This window comes from Acipenser ruthenus, chromosome 19 (genome assembly GCF_902713425.1).
Source record: "Acipenser ruthenus chromosome 19, fAciRut3.2 maternal haplotype, whole genome shotgun sequence".
Taxonomy (NCBI): domain Eukaryota; kingdom Metazoa; phylum Chordata; class Actinopteri; order Acipenseriformes; family Acipenseridae; genus Acipenser; species Acipenser ruthenus.
The window spans coordinates 31,811,595-31,831,826 of record NC_081207.1 but is presented as its reverse complement, the minus strand read 5'-3'; the positions used below and the strand labels follow the sequence as shown (position 1 = coordinate 31,831,826).

General features: G+C 43.2%; 1 protein-coding gene across 9 annotated transcripts in view; it reads left to right on the top strand.

Annotated features, from left to right (window-relative positions):
* The first annotated feature begins 1,396 nt into the window (after positions 1–1,396).
* Positions 1,397–20,232, top strand: part of LOC117424501 (chromodomain-helicase-DNA-binding protein 9) — a 67,243-nt gene continuing 48,407 nt past the window's right edge. For 4 of the 9 annotated variants that reach the window (XM_058992882.1, XM_058992881.1, XM_058992878.1 and 1 more), the window contains exons 1-2: positions 1,398–1,908; positions 7,250–8,855. In XM_058992882.1, coding sequence (XP_058848865.1) covers positions 7,401–8,855 — 1,455 coding nt within the window. In that variant the 5' untranslated portion in view covers positions 1,398–1,908; positions 7,250–7,400. Of the gene's footprint in view, positions 1,909–2,379; positions 2,703–7,249; positions 8,856–13,921; positions 13,975–20,232 lie in introns of those variants that run through there. The other 5 variants (XM_058992880.1, XM_058992879.1, XM_058992877.1 and 2 more) reach the window with 4 other exon arrangements.

Below are 20,232 nucleotides of genomic sequence, written 5' to 3'. Positions count from 1 at the left end.
GTCAGAAATACAAAGCAGAGACAGATCCTGACCAAGTACCGGCTCAGTGACCACAAACTGGCCATTGAAAAAGGCCGACACAGGCAGACCTGGCTACCCAGAGAGAACAGGCCCTGTGGTCACTGTGAGACAGGAGAGGTTGAGACAGAGATGCACTTTCTCCTGCACTGTGAGAAATACAACCAAACAAGGGAAGCATTCTTTATTAAAATAGTAAATGCCCATCCACTTTTTCCAAATATGGCAGACCCAGAAAAACTGTCTGTACTCCTGGGGGAGAGACACACAGACCCCCTGGCTGCCCAATTCGTAGCCACCTGCCACAACCAAAGGGACACGCAGTGACACTCTGCATGAGGAGCACAACTTGGGAGGAGAGGAAATGCATTACTTGTAGCCACTGTATTATTTATTTTAATTATTTTCTTTGATTATTATTTATTTATTTAATCATTAACAGTACTATTTTCACTTTTTTACTGTACTTTATAAATCAGTTTGTATATATATATATATATATATATATATATATATATATATATATATATATATATGTGTGTGTGTGTGTGTCTGTATTTATGATGCATTGTATATATACATGTAATTATTGTATAATTGCTTTGGCAACACCTGCTATTGTAAGTCATGCCAATAAAGCACCATTGAATTGAACTGAGAGAGAGAGAGAGAGAGAGAGAGAGAGAGAGAGAGAGAGAGAGAGAGAGAGAGAGAGAGAGAGAGAGAGAGAGAGAGAGAGAGAAATAATCGAAAGCATTAAAGAAAAGAGAGAGGTCAACTCAAGTCAAGTAAACTATGTTTCGGCCAGTGCCTTCTTCAGTGTACTCATTAAAAACTGTATGTGGGTGTATTTTTAGATCTGCAATCATACTGGTATTAATCTACTGAAGAAGCCACTAGCCAAATCGTTAATTTATTCAACTTAGTTTCCTTGAAATTCGGAGTTCAAAGTTAGGGGCGACTAAAAAAAAAAAAAAAAAAAAAAGAATGCAAGCTTGAATTAGAGACACAAGCACAGAGATGCTCTGGAAATGAATGAATTACCAATTACATTGGAGACACAAGCACAGAGATGTTCAAAAAAATGAATGCAGTCACCAATTACATACACAACACAGACTAGTATCAGCCATTGCTGAAACGCTAGCATGGTGCACCGGGCTAAGCTATATTTGGGCATGTAAAGATGTGTCTTAAGCATGTCAAATAGTTTGTGTTTCGTGTACCATGCCCTTTGACAGTAATTTATTTCCAACAAAGAACTCTATTTTACACAATACATTAGACAATTAGAAACAAACAACACAGATGATTACGTTGCAAACTGATTTGACTACGCCTTTAAATAAGAGTTGCAATGCATTAGCAATCTTTCCTCTGCAGCATAATGTTCGTGCAGTTTTGAACTACAAGAGGGCGCTGCACACCCACAACGGGACCTCCGCGTTGCTTTCCCGACAGCCTCGCATCAGTATCCGGGAGACTAATGCCTCGGAGCAACCAAAGTAAAACCTCCGCGGATTGGCTTTAGCCTCGGCGCGGCCATCTTACATGTGCTCCGTAATGGCATTTTTGGCTTTATCCCTGTGAGCCCGTCTCTAATTCATCGACTGAGCCGCGGCTTCCAGGCTTCGGGGGCGATTGGATCACAGTCCCTGCCGAAAGAGCCCCGAATTGCGACTTGTCGTGCCCCAAAATCAAGATCCTGCCGACTGTCCAATCAGAAGGCAAATAACTAATATGCAAATATTATGTGTCATCATCACGCTAGCGGCGGTGGAACCGCTGAGGTAGCCAGCACTGGTGGAACCAAAAAAACTTCGCAAATAGCTGTTCTTTGGAAATTATTCCTTTTTAATCTCTGCTTGGGGGGGAAGCCCGTTTTCACAGGTAAGTCGGTACGATTTACATTTAAAAAAACATATTGTGAAGCTGCTGTGCTGTGTGTGGGAGAGAGCGAGCTGTCATATAGGAACAAGGAACCCTGGGCACTGTGTTGGTGAAAGGAGCGTGTAGTACTGGAAATCCCATAGTGATGAAACTGCGAAATAATATGCTGAACTGTCTCCCACCATCAATCAGCACACCCGCCCTGTCCAGCAGCGTAGTGTCGGAGAAGAAGAAGTCAGCTATATTTATTGTTATATATGCATACAGCAAAGTAGAAGAGCGTAATGGCGAAGTATTGCACATAGTTGCCAGAACACACAAAAAAAGGAAGGTTAGACCTGTTGGAAATGTAGGAGGTTCCCTACGCGGCACACTGCGTTGTATGGGTGAGGGAGGGAGGGAGGAGGAGGAGGGAGTGAGGGAGTGGGGGGGTTCCACCAGCTAGTCTGTGCCTGACCCCTTTCCCTCCTGCTTTGCCCCAGGGAGAACTCCCTCTGCCGTTTTCCTCTTGTGTAGCGTCAGCAGACCAGGGAAGGGTTTTGGGGTTGGGTTTAGGAAAAAAAAAAGTATAGCGCTGTAGAAACACGTGTGCCATTCTTTGATAGCAGAAACAAATTAATCCGGGGTACAGCCTTACAGCATGCATCCAGCAGCTGCGTGATTTCAATTCAGAAGCTAGTATTGAGGTGACCCCGGCGGCTCTAGATTTGTATTTGCAAACGGGATTTGTCAAAGAACAATTTGAGGATAACAATAGGAAGAGACACCTACACACACACACACAGGATGACAAGGTCAGTGTTTTTATTTTTGTTGGTGTTGGGGGTTTATTTTTTAATATTTAAAGCCTTTATTGAGCTGGAAGACAATAATAGAACTGGGAGCGATTGTTAAACTTTCGTTTTGGCCTTCCGAAAGGAGGTAGCAAGATTAATCATACATACAGTTCAGTGTAGGGATGAATTTCCAACGTAGTGCATGTAAAACACACACAGATAGGCATGTGGGCGTTGTGTGCACCTGCTTAGACAATAGATAAGTGGCTGGAGCTTGACTTATTGATCTTTATGGACAGAGTGTAGCCTAAGAACGCAGACCAGCCAATGCCTGATACCATCCACCTATCCCAGTGTTGAAGTTGCGATGTTTTTTTGTTTTGTCACTAAATAAGATACAAGCTCAGTTTGGGTGGTGTTCCGGCAATGAATGTTTTTATTATTGGGGAGACCACCCCTTATGCTAACCATATAATAACACTTTATGCCATTGTGATGTTCCAGGGATTTTTGAATTGTGGTGTGTGTGTGTGTGTGTATGTGTGTGTGTGTTTGTTTGTTTGTTTGTTTGTTGTTTTACTGTTGAATGTAACATTGGCTTATCGGGGATGGAAATAAGACTCCTATTCCACAGCAGTTTCACCCATTCCAGGTTTTAATATGATTAGCCACGCTGTATAGGTAACAGCTCAGTTGTGTCTAATTAAACTTGTAGGAAAACCAGGAATGGATCAAACCGCTATGTAATGGGAGTCTTATTTTCATCCCTGCTTGTCATTATCAGATTTGTGAAAAGCTCCCAACACATCAGCACGGTAATCCCAGGTTTCCTATTAGTCTGATATAAACTTGTTTTTTTGTTGTTTTTTAAAAAAAAAATAGTTTAGATGTATTTTTTTTTATTGAATTTTGTTATGTGAAGTCTGATGTCTGACGCTTGACTCGAGGAGGGGTGAGGTCTGATGTCTGACTCGAGGAGGGGTGAAGTCTGATGTCTGACGATTGACTCGAGGAGGGGTGAAGTCTGATGTCTGACGATTGACTCGAGGAGGGGTGAGGTCTGATGTCTGACTCGAGGAGGGGTGAAGTCTGATGTCTGACGATTGACTTGAGGAGGGGTGAGGTCTGATGTCTGACTCGAGGAGGGGTGAAGTCTGATGTCTGACGATTGACTCGAGGAGGGGTGAAGTCTGATGTCTGACGATTGACTCGAGGAGGGGTGAAGTCTGATGTCTGACGATTAACTCGAGGAGGGGTGAAGTCTGATGTCTGACGATTGACTCGAGGAGGGGTGAGGTCTGATGTCTGACTCGAGGAGGGGTGAGGTCTGATGTCTGACTCGAGGAGGGGTGAAGTCTGATGTCTGACGATTGACTCGAGGAGGGGTGAGGTCTGATGTCTGACTCGAGGAGGGGTGAAGTCTGATGTCTGACGATTGACTCGAGGAGGGGTGAAGTCTGATGTCTGACGCTTGACTCAAGGAGGGGTGATAGAGGAATTTATTGATGCGTGAGACTTGAGTGGGGGGTGCCTAATACTTGACTCCAGTAAGGGTGTTCTAAAATGGACACCGTACACATGATTGCCGTTACTAGTTTTAGAAGACGTGTGGTTGGTTTCACAGAGCCTGATTTAGCAGTGGTCTTGTTTTGCCGCTTTTTAAATTGGGAAAGGTAGTCCAAGATTAGTGCCAGTCAGGGTGTGTGATACCAGCCCTGCTCATTTTGTGTTTAAGACCTGAGCTTCGCTACTCTTCCACTGTAGCTGAGCTCGTAGTTACAGAAGGGGGACCAGATTGCCAAAGCTTAGAATCGGAACATATAAAAAATAGTTTGAAAACCATACCTTTTTTTTTTTTTTTTTTTTTAATTTAGTAGTCACCAATTAGATTTTTTGTGTTTTCTCCCCAATTTAATAGTGTCCAATTTTTTTTGTTTAGCTCAGCTCACCGCTACCACCCCTGCACTGACTCGGGAGCGGTGAAGACGAGCACACGCTGTCCTCCGAAGCGTGTGCCGTCAGCTGAATGCTTTTTTTCACACTGCAGACCCACCATGCAGCCACCCAGAGCTACAGTGTCGGAGGACAACACAGCTCTGGGCAGCTTACAGGCAAGCCAGACTACAGGGGTCGCTTAACTACCAATTAGTTACGCTAGGATAGTCTTCCTGTTAAGTTGCTCAGTAATGTTCAAGTTCCGACTGTATGTCAAACTCGGGACAGAAAATAAAATGAACTGACACACATGAAGTTCAGAGCACCTACTGCTCACGGTTGTAATTCCAGTATCCTGTGGGCAGTTTGATGCAAGTTTTTGGTCATTAACAGCAGTTTGTTACCATTTAGTTTTCTTGTATTTATTATTATTATTTGTTTATTTGGCAGATGCCTTTATCCAAGGCGACTTACAGAGACTAGGGTGTGTGAACTATGCATCAGCTGCAGAGTCACGTACAATTATGTCTCACCCGAAAGACAGAGCACAAGGAGGTTAAGTGACTTGCTCAGGGTCACACAATGAGTCAGTGGCAGAGGTGGGATTTGAACCGGGGACCTCCTGGTTACAAGCCCTTTTCTTTAACCTCTGGACCACACACTTAACTATTTTATATTGCATGCTAATCACAAACATTATGCAACAGGTTGACAAATATGTTGTTGTTATTATGTATTTATTTGTTTTTTTAATTATTGTAGTAGAGGAAGCGTTTCCAGAAAGTCAGTTATTTCAATTTTATTTGTTTTAACTTTTCATTTCACAAAGACATTTGAATTTAATGCTAATGGCTGTCTACGTGCTGTACTTTTAACAGAGAAAACAAAATGAGAGATTGAAGGTAAACAACATGTTTATTTTCTGGCCTGAGGCCAAGAACTGGGAAGGAAGCCACTTCCCACCTTTTCACAGCTCCCCTGGGTCCTAGTGCTCTTCTAGTTACAGCTGTTAGTCAACCGTGCACTGCCAAAAACCAGCAAGAGAGAAAAAAAAAAAAAAACAGCTTGGGCAGGCGTTATTTATTTCAAGAATGCATGCTAAGAGTATTTGATTTTGTGTAGATCAGGTTCTGATTTAAAACATTTTCCATCCAAAGTGACACGTTGTGTCGCCTCCGTGGGGATGTTGGGAACCTGTGCCTCGGAACCCTCAAGACCTTTCCAGCCGCGGTCCCTACGGAACCTTGGAAAGTACTTCTGTTAGCTTCTGTTCCGCTAGATCTGCAAGTGCTGTACATGCAAGCACAAACCTACCAGAAATTACAAACTGCCTACAAAAAAGAGAAGTTGAACATATCTAAACGAATCAGGGTTATTTTAGTAACAGATCTCAACATGGCAAGGCACACAAATGCCAGTGCCCATCAGGTACACTTACAACAGGACCATGCCATGCAGCACCTGACCAACCCACCTTTGGTGTATGGACAGATGCGTACATTTTAATACCCTCTGTAATGCTAAACCTAACATTGCAATTAAAACAAGGGCTATTGGATGTAATAGGCCTATATATTTTATTTTGTCGGGTGCAAATGCCAAGTGGATATGTTCGGCAGTACAGTTGTGTGCCCCAGTCTGCAGAGCGTAGGAATTGTATAAACTCTCCTATCTTCACTGTTAAAGGTCTGGCACCCTGTTATGTGAGTTTACTGTCAGTAACTTCTGTTCACTGAGCTGACTCTCAGATAGTGTTCCAATGTCTTGTTCAGTTTCTGGCAAGATTGCATTATGCTGTCCATTAATCTTCGACTTCCACATTCTTGCCATGACTGTAGATCCTAAAAAAATATATATATATATATGTGTAGATTATTGTACATTAAACTGGATGGTCTTTTAGAGCGCTTTCAGAAACCATGTTGCTGTATGACTCAGGTGGTAAGTAAAGTTCAGTTCACGACGATGGTCTGTAAATAGGGAAATGGCCTGTGATGTGCAGTCTGCAGTAAAGAGACATGCAGGAAGCTGCTGCCTTGCTCTGTGAGACACAAAGACTGACATCACTTCCTGGAGCTGCCTCGCCTGGTGACCATAATCTCACGCACAATCATTTAGCAAAGACGTGGTGAATTGTTTAGTGAGTTTACTGGCAGTGACCTGAGAATGGGTTCATCCGTGTGTGCAAGGCAGCTCGAGGGAGACCACAGCTGAGAAAAGACTTCCTTTCCTAAAGTGCTTTTATTTTTTGTTGAGAATAGTATCTGGTGTATCATTGCATTCAGGGTAAATCTTCATCAACCTTATAACCCCTTTTTCATGGTGAAGACATTTTACATTTTTTAATTTTATTTTGTGTTCTATTTTTTCACATTAATCATATAGTACAATGCAAAAATAAAATAAAAAAAAACCTTCCTGGTATCCAGCCCCCGAAAAAGAAGAAAGATACCAGTGATAACATTTTGCTAGTGCTAATAAGAAATGAGAACAGATTGAAAAAAAAAAGTAAAAGTACTCATATGTATAACTGTACAACAGCAGGACTTTTTTTTCCTTTTCTAGAATGATCAATCTAGGCTTTACACTTCACTATTAAGGAGTAACCCTATTTTTCTCCCCACCCTCAGGGTCATGATGAGATACTGCATGCCATTGCTTTGATTGTCTGTATGAATGGAGCTGTCCTGGATTTGCTGGTGATTCGGTCTTGAGAAACGTGTTGCTTGTAACCTCGGGAGAAGCTGTGCTGAGCCCTGAAGCGGCAGGATTACTGATCCCATGATGGACTTTTTCGATGATGCTAATCTCTTCGGAGGGGGATTGGATGGGCTGACGGACGACAGCTTTGCACAGACTGACCCGGTCTCTCTGGTGGATGAGCTGGGCCTGGGTGCCGAGTTTGAGCCTCTGCAGGTGGAGCCTCTTGGCCAGGTGAAGCAGCCGGGGAACTCCCCCTCCCAGCCTGGCCTCTGCTTTGAGCAGCAGATGAGTCAGTTTGAGCCCTTGAAGGGTCACCACCACCACCACCACCACCGGCAGCAAGGGGGACAGCCCTTCTCCATCCCCAACGAAAGCAACAACAATGTGCTGCCCCGGCACTCCCAGTACACTGCTTCCCCGGTGCACCAGCCAAGCCAGTCGAACGGGTTGTTCCCAGATGTGGCGGACGGAAGCCCGATGTGGGGGAACCAGAACGGAGCTCAGTTTCACCAGCACCACGGGAACCTCCAGTCTTTGCAACCACAGCAACAGCAGCAGCAACACAGCAAAAGCTTTGCAGCACATCATGACTTTTCCTTATTTCAGACCCTCCCCCGACAGCAGCAGCAGCACCGCCCTCCTCACACGCTACAGCGGCAACAACAACAACCGCCGCTCAACAAAAACGTCGGCCCGTTTAACCCTGGTGGCCAGGAGGCTGTGAACCAGTCTAACTCCTTTCTGGAAGTTCACAGCTCCTCACCCGTGGCCAACGTCCACCAGCCAGATAGGCTGTCGAGCCACCCAGCTCCGTGTCAGGCCAGCCCGGCAGTTTCTGCGCACCACTTCTCCAACCCTGCGGCGAGTGTGTCCCTGTCTTTCCCGGGACAGTCATCACCCTCCACCTTGAACTTGCCTGCTTGCTCAGTGAATGCCAGCTCTCTGTTCCCACCTTCTCAGTATTCCTTTTCTGGCACCTCAAACGGAGGCACGCTGCTGTCTTCCACCCCCGGCAGTGGTCACTCCCTTGGTGTGTCCGACTTCCCTGGAGGGAACGGAGCCTTTCCACTGATGGCAGGGACCAACGGGGGAGCGTCGCTGCAGCCGAGTCGGTACCCGCAGGCTATAAACCCCAGCTGCGAGAATGCTTTCCAAACTATGCATTCGGGGCTGGGAAGCTTCAATGGATCTCCGATGTCTACGGAAGACATGAGCTGCTACCCGGCTGTGGTCAGTAGGTCCTCCGACACTCTGGGGCACGCTATCCCCCCTGCGGAGAACCCTCTAGCCAGCAGCAACGGCTTTCCCATGCTGGAGGAGCACTTGCTTCAGCAGGTGCAGAGTCACAGCGAGGCCTTTCCAGAGCTGGACACGGTCGGCCTCTTGGAGGAAGACCTGCTGCCCCAGTTCGAGGCCACCTTCGGCCCGCAGGATCCCGGTTGCACGCAGGATCCCGGTTGCACGCAGGACGATTCGGGTTCCAGCGACTCCTGGCCAGAGGAGGGTAGCTCGCCAGGGGACTTTCAGGAACAGGTAGGTCCCTATCTGTTGGTGGTCCTTAAATCCAGTCCTTGTACGCTTCCAATAGACCAGGTTTTAAGGTCGTATTTTTCTTCTTATTATTTGTATATTAGCCTATATAGGTTTTTATTTATTTATTTTTGTGTCATTAATTGTTGTTTTGTTTATTTAAATTGCTGTCTACTACTGTATTTAGATACACTATTTCTATTTTCAGCTGTAAGCGCTTAGTTATTAGAACACTAGAAAATTATACAGATTAAACAAAATGCCTGTTAAGCACCTGGTTGAGACTGTCAGTTGGAAACCTGATTCTTTGGGGTACTCTGGAATTGGAGCCGAGGCTCTGGTTTGGCTGATTTATTCAGTGTATAGCAAGTTGCTGGAAACACAGCCCGCTAAGGCAAACCCTGTTTCAGTTCCTCATGCACTTCCTTTAAGACTAGGAAGAGGTTTCTCTGATGCTGTACTGAGAGCAAGCGTCATTATATAATCCCTTCAGATGTGTCTTTCACGGTACAGTGAGCTTCGCTTTCCAACTTGAAGTGTGAATGCTAATAAACGGGCTGCTCTCTGGTACACTAGCTTGCATCTCGGATCCTTCAACAGCAATTAAACATTAGAAATGACATTTTTAAAGTAGTAGTTGCAAGAATGCCTTTCCTGGGTTGAACAAAGAATACGCTTTTAAAACCAGAACAGCTGGGAGCCTCTGGGAACTATATTTAACCAAGCAAGCAATCAATTTAACCAAGCAATCGTTGATCAAACATCTAGAACTGATTGCATTTAACACATGCAATCAAAGTTATTTGGAAAACGTGTGCATATGTTAAGGTGATTGTTTGAATATACCCACAACCAATGCAGATTAAGCAAGATAAGCAAAAATTACAAAAGGTAATTTATAAGTACATATAATTAATAATAATAATAATAATAATAACTTAAAGCATCAGAATAATATTCTGCTCCCAGTTCATCGTCGGATTTAATGTAGCATCAGGTATGTTCTGCTGCACACAACTCGGCTATCCTATTGTTGTCGTCAGATATTTAAAAAAAATCCAAACACAGCTCTTTACTGCAGCTTGATTGCATGTTACACTGCAAGGAAAATGACTGTCTCAGTGTTCTTGCGTCATTAGTAAGCAAACCAAACATTAAATTCTGTGCTGGAAGAAATTTCAAGCATGAATATTGGTGTACATTATCGATAGGCAACCGATTATCTGTGTACCCCTAAATTAAACATACTGCCGGTACAAATAACTATAGTAAAGGTACAGTATTAACTCCATCCCATCCTTGGAATACATTTTCTATTTTAAAAGTACCTGTAGGAATTGTCCCGTCTACAGATCTTGTTCAACCAGCTCTTGAGACGGTGCCTCACCTCTTGGTGTTTCCTGTAAAAGACAGACAGATTAACCAGCCCACCGAAATCTACTGGCTCCATCTGGATCAGCCCTTTAAAAACGGATTGCCCAGCCCTAGACTTGTTTCTATTTCCAACTTTTTGTAGCAAGAGAAACTGCGGCACATTTTGCCATTTGTTTACATGCCATTTTGTAGCGATGAGGTGCATTCGTGGAAATCAGAATACAAAACAATTCAATGATATGACGGCAGATCTGGAAAGACTGAATAACCCAATCAGTGTGCCTCAAGACACTCTCGCAATGACAAGTCACATTGAGTAAACCATTTGAATTGAAGTTTGATGATAATGAGTTATCAGGTTACAAAACAGTACTGTATCAGGTGTGAACGAATCGCTATCGGTGCCAAAAAGGTGTTCTTTTAAATGAAGTTCCTGTTCCTTTAGGTGGAACATTTACATGGGAAAGACGAAGTGTTCTCTTAGGAGGCGTTCCTCTATGCAGTAGAGTAGTAATTGTAATAATAGTTTGGAAATTGTGGCTTAACTGACAGGCTTTGAGCATTAACAATGTTAATGTATCCCGACACAAAGGAAGCCAAAACATCACTAAATAATGTCCATGTCCAGATGACCGAAGTTCAATAAATCTGATATTGCTGGAGGCTGAGGGCTGTATTACTATAGAGCAAAACGATCATTCAAAAGGTTTAGTTCAGTTACAGTATTGGTTTGTTTTGTGTAAAACTATCCAAGGAGCAGTTAGTGAGACCTCGGATTACCATGCATATTAACTTCCAAGCCTTCATAACCAATGCTTGTTGAAGTATGAGCTTTGAGATACCGCTGAACAGCAGCAACAGATGCAACATGTAGCCACCAGACAGAGCCTCCTGTAAATGTCACTTGGAAGCCTGTAATTGTAAGCTCAGAAGGTCTCCCTAATGAATACCTCCTATTAGTTAACATGCTCAAGGTCTGCAATCCAGGCTTCAGGCAGGTAGGGGGAAGCTGATTAAGGAATTACTGTAAGCACACTTAGAGATAATGACATGTGGGTCAGACTCCAGGCTTTGTCCCAAAGGTTACAGGTTTGAGTCCCATCCCGGTCCAGGGGTTTGGGTGTGGATTATGCTGTGTTAAGGAAAAGCACAGGCAAAAACTGAATACCAGTGAAAGGGACAAAACTTTCTTCTCCTCCTTTCTCTATAAACAAAGTGGGTGTGAATAGGGAGCCCAGAGCAGTCCAGTGCTGCCCGTTTGCTGGGATAGCTGGAGGTGTGGGAAATTGAAGATAAAGACTCATAATGTACACGGTTCTAAACAGGCTTAGAAACTAACAATATTGTGCTACTAGTCCAAAGCCCTCGTACCTTTTGAAACTTGGTAGTGCTGATGTAAACTTACTAGTCCTTATGTGAAGTGCCTAAGTTGGAATCAATAACAGCATGAAGCTCTGCCTGAAATTGACACCGATGACACAAGTAAAATGTTTATTTTATTGTACATTACCTATGTTGCTATTTACAAAAATGCTGGCTAGCTATGAATTACTATCTACAATAAACTCGCGTACACATGCAGTCTTCACAAAAGTCCCAACAATCCCCCTGGGGATGAAATTGTTAGTTTGGTGGCTATTTTTTTTTTTTTTAATTAGCAGTAGGAGAAAACCGCTTCAGCAAGTACAGTAGAATCTGCCAGAACTGACGGACGCTGTATCTACTATAGATACTAATGAGAGGATTACAAATACAAAAGAAAAATGAGGGAAATGCAGATCTTTAAGAAAGCTGGGAGACTTTGTATAAATGGATTTTATATGTTTAAATGCTGCAATAACAGTTCTGCTTGTCTTATTTTCCCCCATTGGTGCTTGAGCCCCGGAGCGCTCACCAAATCACCGCCTGTGCACCTATTATCAGTGATTAAAGCCTGGTTTTTAAACAAACTGATTATCGCTCACCAGTACTGTGTTGGGATAAGAAAAGTGTGTTTTAAAAAGTAATTTCAGCTTCCAATCACTTAAAATAGCGAGTCCCAAGCTTTAAACGTGTTACTGTTTATAGATAAGAATATATTGTGTTATTATGTTTTAAGCAACATACTACAATGATGTTAATTATGGTAATTGTTTGTTTATTAGTTTTAAAATGTTTAGTAAAACATGGCCTATTGTTTGACCTCGTTAGTACAACTGGCCCCCTTTGCTAATGACATCTTCAGTCAGGGTCGTAACCCAGTATAAATCTCCATTTTTGTAAAATGACTTTACACTTGCTTCAAAAGATGCAACGTGTTTCAGTAAATTCAAACGATAAACTTCACATCCCGCACAGAGGGAGAACACAAATGTAAAACGTGATTAAGTGGGATTGGCATTGCAGGGGAGGTGAAGGGAGGTTTCAGTTCCGAGTGACTGTTTCCTAAGCATTATTTGTGAATGCTTATTCACCACTGCTACACCCCGTTAGAAAATTGAATTCCCTGCATTTTTTTAACGCAAGACTGAACGTGAGAGTATATGAGTACATTTGTTTTAAGTACTCGCCCAGAGGATTACTGAGACACAGACATCAACTAGCCCTCATCAGATTTAATTCGCCTCGGGCGAGCATGAGTTTCTAACCCTGGTTCTAACATTTCCTATTCCGCTGTAGTGACCAGGGAATCCCCCTCCCTTTCGCTGTAAACTGAGCCTGATAAGGGAGATCCCCTTGCCCTCTTATTGCATTTTATTATATTGTATTGATTTGACAGGGGGCTTTGTGTCTGTGAGTAAGCAGGCGGGGGAACCCCGTTGTGTTTAAAAGACTTTAACAGGTTAAGATGGCATCCAGGGCATGCTTTAGCCTTTACTGTGCATGTAATGTCATTTACTTTTCAGGATGCACCTAGTGTTAGTTAATTCACCGTCAGATATCATCCCAGAATGATCAAACGCCTGTCTGTTTTTCAGTGCTAGTTCTTGCCTCAACCTTGTCCTGTGCACAGTACAAATAATACAAACAGTCGCTTCTCCTGCATAGTGTTTGGTTGTGTTTATTTATCAGCATAAGATCCTGATCCAGGAAAGCTCAGGAAATTGGGTAGGAGAGTGTTCCTAGAAATGAAAGGCTTCATCTATTTAAACACATTGCTTTGCTTTTCGGGAATCGGTTTAGAAGTAATGGAGGTCAGATATAATGAGAGTCTGCATCTGCTGCATTTTATTTTCACTTGGAGGTGAAGACAGACATACAGAAACTGAGAGAGAGGGAGGGAGGGAGGGAGGGAGAGAATGCAGTTTTGGATGGCCTGCGTGTGCCCCCTGGTAATTGAAGGGGAGTAAGGAAAGTCAGTATAGTACAGTAGCTGTGAAGGTAACCCTGCAGATTTAGCAGCAGTAGGAGTGTGCTTTGTGAGAGAGGACGGTTGGAGCCAGCCCAGAATTGCTAGTCCTGTTGCTTCCTGACACAGCTGAAAAGACTTGTAACTTATAACTCTGAGACACCTGGAACTGCACTTCGCTGGCTCTGTGTGTGTGCGCGCGCTGCCCTAGCACGCCCACCTACCAAACTGACATGGTTGCACAAAACCACTCCTTACCAGGAGCTTGCAGGCTGTTGCCCTGTTTTGCGGAACTCCCGAGGGGGGGGGGGGGTTAAAGGTTAACAGGAAGTAAGTGCCAGGAAAAGGGGTGGGGGTGGTTCTTGGATTGGCAACTGCCTGTGAAGAGCTTGTGCGACTCCAGTCGGTGTGAACAATACAGTAGGTCTGAGCGAATTCTTTTGGGTACTTAGGTTTCTTTGCTGGTGTAGTTCAGTGTCTCGGGGGCCTGCTCAATCACCCAGCTGGAATTGTGGGCCGTGGATGTGACGCAATGCCTCCTCGCTGTGTGGTTGAGGCCTACAGTTCAGCTGGTTAACCTTTTGCATACAGGATAAAGTACTGGAACTATACAGCCTGTCTGCCTTTTGCTTTGTTTCTTGTGACGGGACTTTACTGGTAGGGCTGCAGAATTGAAAACAACTTAAAGCCTGGATTTCAGAATTATTGTAAAGGAAAGCTTTTTATTTTTTATGAATTAAATTAAACAGATGAAACGCTCAATTAAACGGATGTTTTGGATGCAATAGACACTGACTTGATTGTTTAATTACATGTGGGTGGGCAGGCGCTCTGTGTGTGTGTTTGCTTTTTGTTTGTTTTTGTGTCCTGTCCATGTGCTATGATTGAAACAGCAGCCATTGTTGATGTGCATTTAATTTTTGTTCAGTTTTGCACAATTCAAGTGAGTCGACACAGGATCGAATTGTATAAAAAACCTACAGATGTACTGTAAGGTCTTTTAGTTTTGCATGTACAGCACTGAGAATATCTCGCTGTAATCTGCTAGTTGAGCAGTAATTTTGTTGTTTTGATTGTCCCTTCAGCGTGTTACTCCCAGTTTAACCCTGTGTCTTTGTCTCAGTGTAATCTTGTTGTGTGGTACGCTGCCTGCAGCATGGTGTTGCTCTTGTGTCTTAGCTCTGGGCTGGTATTGAGAAGGAGAATGGTGCAGGTCTGTTAGCAGAGGGAGGGGCTGGGACTCAGACCCCTGAATTACTATATAGGGAAACGCATTGTCTGTAGAACTGTGTAAAATGGGTCATGTCCTGCAGTTTGGCTGTGAGATTACACACAACAAAAGACACTCTGTACATGACATGTTGACATGTTTTAAACCATAGACATGTACACAGCTTAGGAGGTACTGGGATTTTAAAAATGAATAACTGAATTTTATTCTTTTATTTCTTGCACATGATTTGTAAAGTCAATCAAATGACGCCAGTATGAACATTTCTAATCTTTAACCAGCATTTCCTTGGTGATAGTATTACCATAAACAAGAATAACAGCAGTTAAAAGAAAGCAAACACGCTGTCCTGTTGGATCGTCCAAAGTTCAAATGATGAGGTTTGGGTTTGTAAAGCAGGTTATTCCCCCGTAACGGAGTTGTAGGTCTAGGATGAACTTTAGTGTACAGCAACAGTACCACTTATTGTGTGAACCATTATACATTGACACATGAGCTCTGGTCATAGCTAGCCCCCCCCCCCCCCCCCCCCCCAACTCTTTATTGGAATGAACCCTTTCTTATGATACTGTGCCCCCAACTCCCCAAATTTGACCAAAATCTAGGCCTAATCAGTGTCTCTGGATGCAGTGCAGTGGAATCACTTTTGTTACCAAAGTTGATGTATTCTTTATAAATTAGCTTTTATTTTCTGCTGTTCATTCAGCCAATGAAGAGTGCCCTACCAGAAGCATGCACGCGCGCACACACACAGTGACATGCTAATAGAATATTCAACAGGAATTCTGAATGAAAAGCATTTCTTTCAATGGTTATCCCACTAAACTCTTTAGCTGGTCCTTATCTCTGCTAAAACATTCCTTTGAGACCACAGCGAAAAATAAATAGAATACAGCGCAGGTAGAAAGCGACATGCTCTTGTACCATTGTCTCCAGGGATGATAGCGTGGCTATGTCGTTTGCTGTAACTAGTATTAAAACCAGGCAGGCCAGATGTAGATCAGTAATATTGCATCGCAGTAAGCCAGATTTCGAGGCTGTGTGGCCCAGTGGTTGATGGCTGAAGTGAGCTTGTTCAGGGCACCGTGGTGGTGTGCTCCTGTTCGCTCCTGCTTTGTAAGAGCTGTATGAAAGGCAGGCTGTGGTGACCACAGGGTGACCCCTTGTGCTGTTGTCTCAGACAGCTGTGAGGCAGAAAAAACTAAAAAGGCCCCGGCAGTTATTTGACAAGGCACTGTGTTGGGCCTTCTCCAGTGCAGACTCAGGGCATTTCAGCCTTCAAGGGCTGGGCTAGTGCAGTATGTCTGGCCTGTGAGTACTGTTCTGCCTTTTTGAAGGAGAAGAAAATATAAACGGATTGAAAGGTAGCATGTTGAGTCCTCCTTTCCCAACCACAAATGGGGGGGGGGGGGAGGGGGGGGCGGCGGGTTTGGCATTTATTTTTTTCTGTGCCCCAAAGATGCCCTTGTACAGTCAACATCTCTGTAGGTGTGGTCTTTATGAATGAAAGCCTTTCAGAAATTACAAGTCAGCCAGCCGGCATGACATGGTCTCTTATTTAGAAGAAAATAGCAGGTTGGCAGGATGATTTATTTTTTTATTTTTGCAGGTTGAACAAGAGCCGTAATTTCCTCCTGCAACCGCGTCCCAGTGGAATGGTAATTGGGGACGATGAGCTGCAGTAACGTTCTGACAGCCTGATGAGTATTTATAGTAACTGTCATCCGTTCGTTATCTCCAGCCTGCACCTACCAGGGTGGAGTACTCATTGCATTAGTCAGGCTAATCTGCACTGGTTATTTGAGCATTGTACGGTGCAGTTAAACATGCCAATCTGGGACATGATGCTGATGACACAGTAGGTTTTTTTTTTTTTTTTTTTTAAGCAGTGTCAGCTGTAACATGTCAAAAGCATGTTATATCTTGTAAGTATAGTAGGTGCTTTAAGACCTGGTCAGGGTTCTGACTCAAGTCCCACGCTAATATCAGCATGCAAACTCCAGAACATGCTTACGTACAGCAAACAGATACACTTTAGAGTGCAGGCAACAGCTTTTAGAAATGTACTGTGAAGGCTAATTGATGTGATGATGGGCATTCTGTTTTTATTTGTATTTTTTTTTAGATGCACAGCTTCTTTTTTTCATGCAGTTACAGAACCTTGACCTGCTTGACAAGAAAGGCCCTGTCTATACACAATGTGTGTTGATAGAGGGGATGTTTATGAAGGATTCCTCAGCCAGCTGCATTCCCACAGCTGCGGTCTTCACACATCCTTATGTCAGGAGTTGATGTCATTTTGGTCAGGAAGATGGATGAAGCTGTGTTCCCCTCCCTCTTCTGTACAGCTGACGTCCCGCTGTCATGCTGTGTGCAATACTGGTGGCAATCGACTGCTTCAAACCTCACACCTGACTGCTGGTGTGCAAGCTCTCGAGTCACTTTGGAATTGGGATACAAGTCTGGGTGCTGCAGGCATGAAGCATGAAGCACACTAAAGCTCTGTGCCAAATTTTAGACGTTGTGATTATCCAGCTGCAGGAGATTAGTTACAGTAAGGCTGCATACTGCAGAATGCAGCTTGTAATTTACACTTTCCTAAATAATGCTGGTTCTCTTTTCAGTCGTGCAGAACTGCAATGATGAAGACGACAATGGCAACTGAAACATATTTCAGTAAAACTGCATATGCAGAAATTGTTAATGTTATGTCGACTAAGTTCACTGACTTGTAAACTACAGCATGATCCGTTCTTGAGTTCTTCAGCAGCACACTAGCCTCTAAAAAGTAAAAGAGTTGAGTTCTTCCTATTCCTGTTTGTCATTGCTCCTTGATTGCTTCCATTTAATCCCATTCCATATCACTCAAGCCCATCGTAAACCCCTTTTCTTTCACTGCGCCAGGCTAGTGGGGTGCCAGATTGAGTGCTTCAGTAATGTGAACACTTATCTCGCAGAAACTTGGCAGAGGCTACTTGTGCTGGTTTCAGGCCAGTGACTTTGGAGTGGAAGATTTCACATCCCATTGCAATCCACTGACCCAGTCCCAGACAGCCACCCCAGACCCCTCCTCATGCCTCAAGGTGCAGGCACTGGATCCCAGGCCAGGGCTGACTGGCTCTGTTTGCACTGTTGTCTGAAACGGTCAGAGCTGCGTATGCCGGCTGCTTAGAAAAGATAACTGCATGAGACGAACACAACAGAATACTGTGCCACATGGAAGCCAGCAGCGCTCTGTCTTTGTGTGCAGGGCTGCAGAATAATCGCACGCTTTTTGGAAGCCGACAGGAACGCTCATGTCAGCAACAGCATCTGCCTGAAACCCCCATAGTTTTTTTTTTTTTTTTTTGCACAGCTAATTGAATCTCTTATCAAATTCAAAGTGAAATACAAATATTAAGCCTAGTCTATTACTTTTTGTCTTTTGTTCATTTTAAACGTATCATTGTTTGGTTCCAGAAGGTTTGGAGTCTGTGCCCCAAAGATTTTGGACATTGTGCTACCTGGTTGTATGTACTGTAATTAAATGCTGTAGTCGGAATGACTTGCCCTTTGGAAGTAAGCAGGCAGTGAAGGGGTTTTAGACGTGACTTCTGTTATTAAATTCAGTGCAATGTCTTGACCTATTCTTTTAATTTTCAGTAACCCCCAACGTTATTTGTTTCAGGATAGGCTTTCTGTAAGGTTCCTGCTGCTGAAAAAGTTTCAACAGGAGCAGTATAACTTGATAAGCACAATTCATGTTGGTTTATCATTAATCTGCGTGAATGATAAGAAGATCGTCTTCATGCAATAACAAGTGCATACCAATGAAAACGTGCTGCACGTATGGCAGGTATGTTTGTGAGGCAATGCTGTCGAGACCCTAGGATAGATTTCCACATGACGGAGAATGAAATCTAAAGGCGTCTCTCTCATGATGCATGATGTCCCTGGCAAGGCTGGGAATTCCTTGTGTTTGCCAGCTGGAGAGCAGCACAGGGTGACTCGTCTGTCTGCTTTCATTTAAAAAAAAAAAAATAATAGATTTCAACCTTGAAAATAACAAAGTTCAGTAAACTGCACGACTACCGACAACAAATAAAAACTGCATTTAAAAAAAAAAAAAGATATTAAATGGGTGCTAAGGTTCAAATTGCAAGTGAATTTAATTAATAATAATAATAATAATAATAATAATAATAATAATAATAATAATAATAATAATGTAAATTAAGTCAGTATTAAAGAATCTTAAATATAATTTTCTTTTTTGATAATTCAGGAACGGTATAATGTGGGTAATCATTTTGCCTCAGGTCGACACTGCCTAAAAAACCCCACAAATTGTTCCAGGTTCATACTCACTGCCATCCCCCCCTTTTATTTTATAAGAGTTTACCACAGGGCTTTTACAGTTTTATCATGCTTTTCCCATGGTCCTACTCTGCATTTCCCATAGTTTACCCTGGTTTACCATGTTTATTAATATTAACTTTCACTGTACCTTGCTATGCTTTTACTATGGGAAACTTTTATAAGGGTAACTAAGACAGGCGGTCAGGTATAGTTCAGTTATAGAGAGCTCTATGGGATTGTTCATATCTGTTCTTTCTTAACTTCCCAACACAGAAAGGGGCTTCCTTTTCAGTTGACACCATTTCCAGTTGCATAACACTGTTGAATTTCACGAAGGTGCTCTTGTGGGAAGTACAGGGCTGTCTGAAGTCTGTAATCTCCATTGTGAAGCAAATGTTAATTTGAGCCTTGGAGTGCATGTCTGCGTCCTTAAGACACCCACACAGTATCTCAGTGACCTCATCCTGCAGGGATATTCAAAGCATCACAGCCATTAATGCAAGCCACAGATGATTCAGAAAAGATTTCTGAGCTATGAAGGTAGTTGAAAAGAAAGTATCAGTATTAAATATCAATCTGGCATTTATTTGGGTTTATACAGTATGTTTATTCAGAGAGGCTTTAGGTAGTTTTCGTTTAGACTATTCAGATTGCAACAATGTTCTGTTCTAAAAGCTCGGAATGCAATCAATTGTTCTGAAGATTCTGCTTGTTCTGCACTTCAGCATTAACCTCAAAATGGTTTGTTTTTTCCAGTATCATGTTGCTGGACGTGAAAGATTGTGGTGTGTGTTTGCACCGCACTTGAGGCTTGCCGGTTCATCGTTCCCAAGCAGAAAGCCAGTAAATCTGTATGAAAGAGCTTTTATAAAACAGCTAGTGGTAGCTGGAGAGAGAGAGAGCTGTAATGCATGGCCTTTAAATGCGTACGCAGCTGCAGAGCTGTGTAGAGGTGCTTTAAATGTGTTGGAGCAGGTCCAGCACAATAGTCTCCCGCCACGTACCCAGTTACTGTACTGTAATGTAATTCACTGACTGCGCTGCACAATAAGAAATGGTCCTCCTGTTTATGCACTGGGCACTTTCTGTATTCTCCTGATACTGCATTA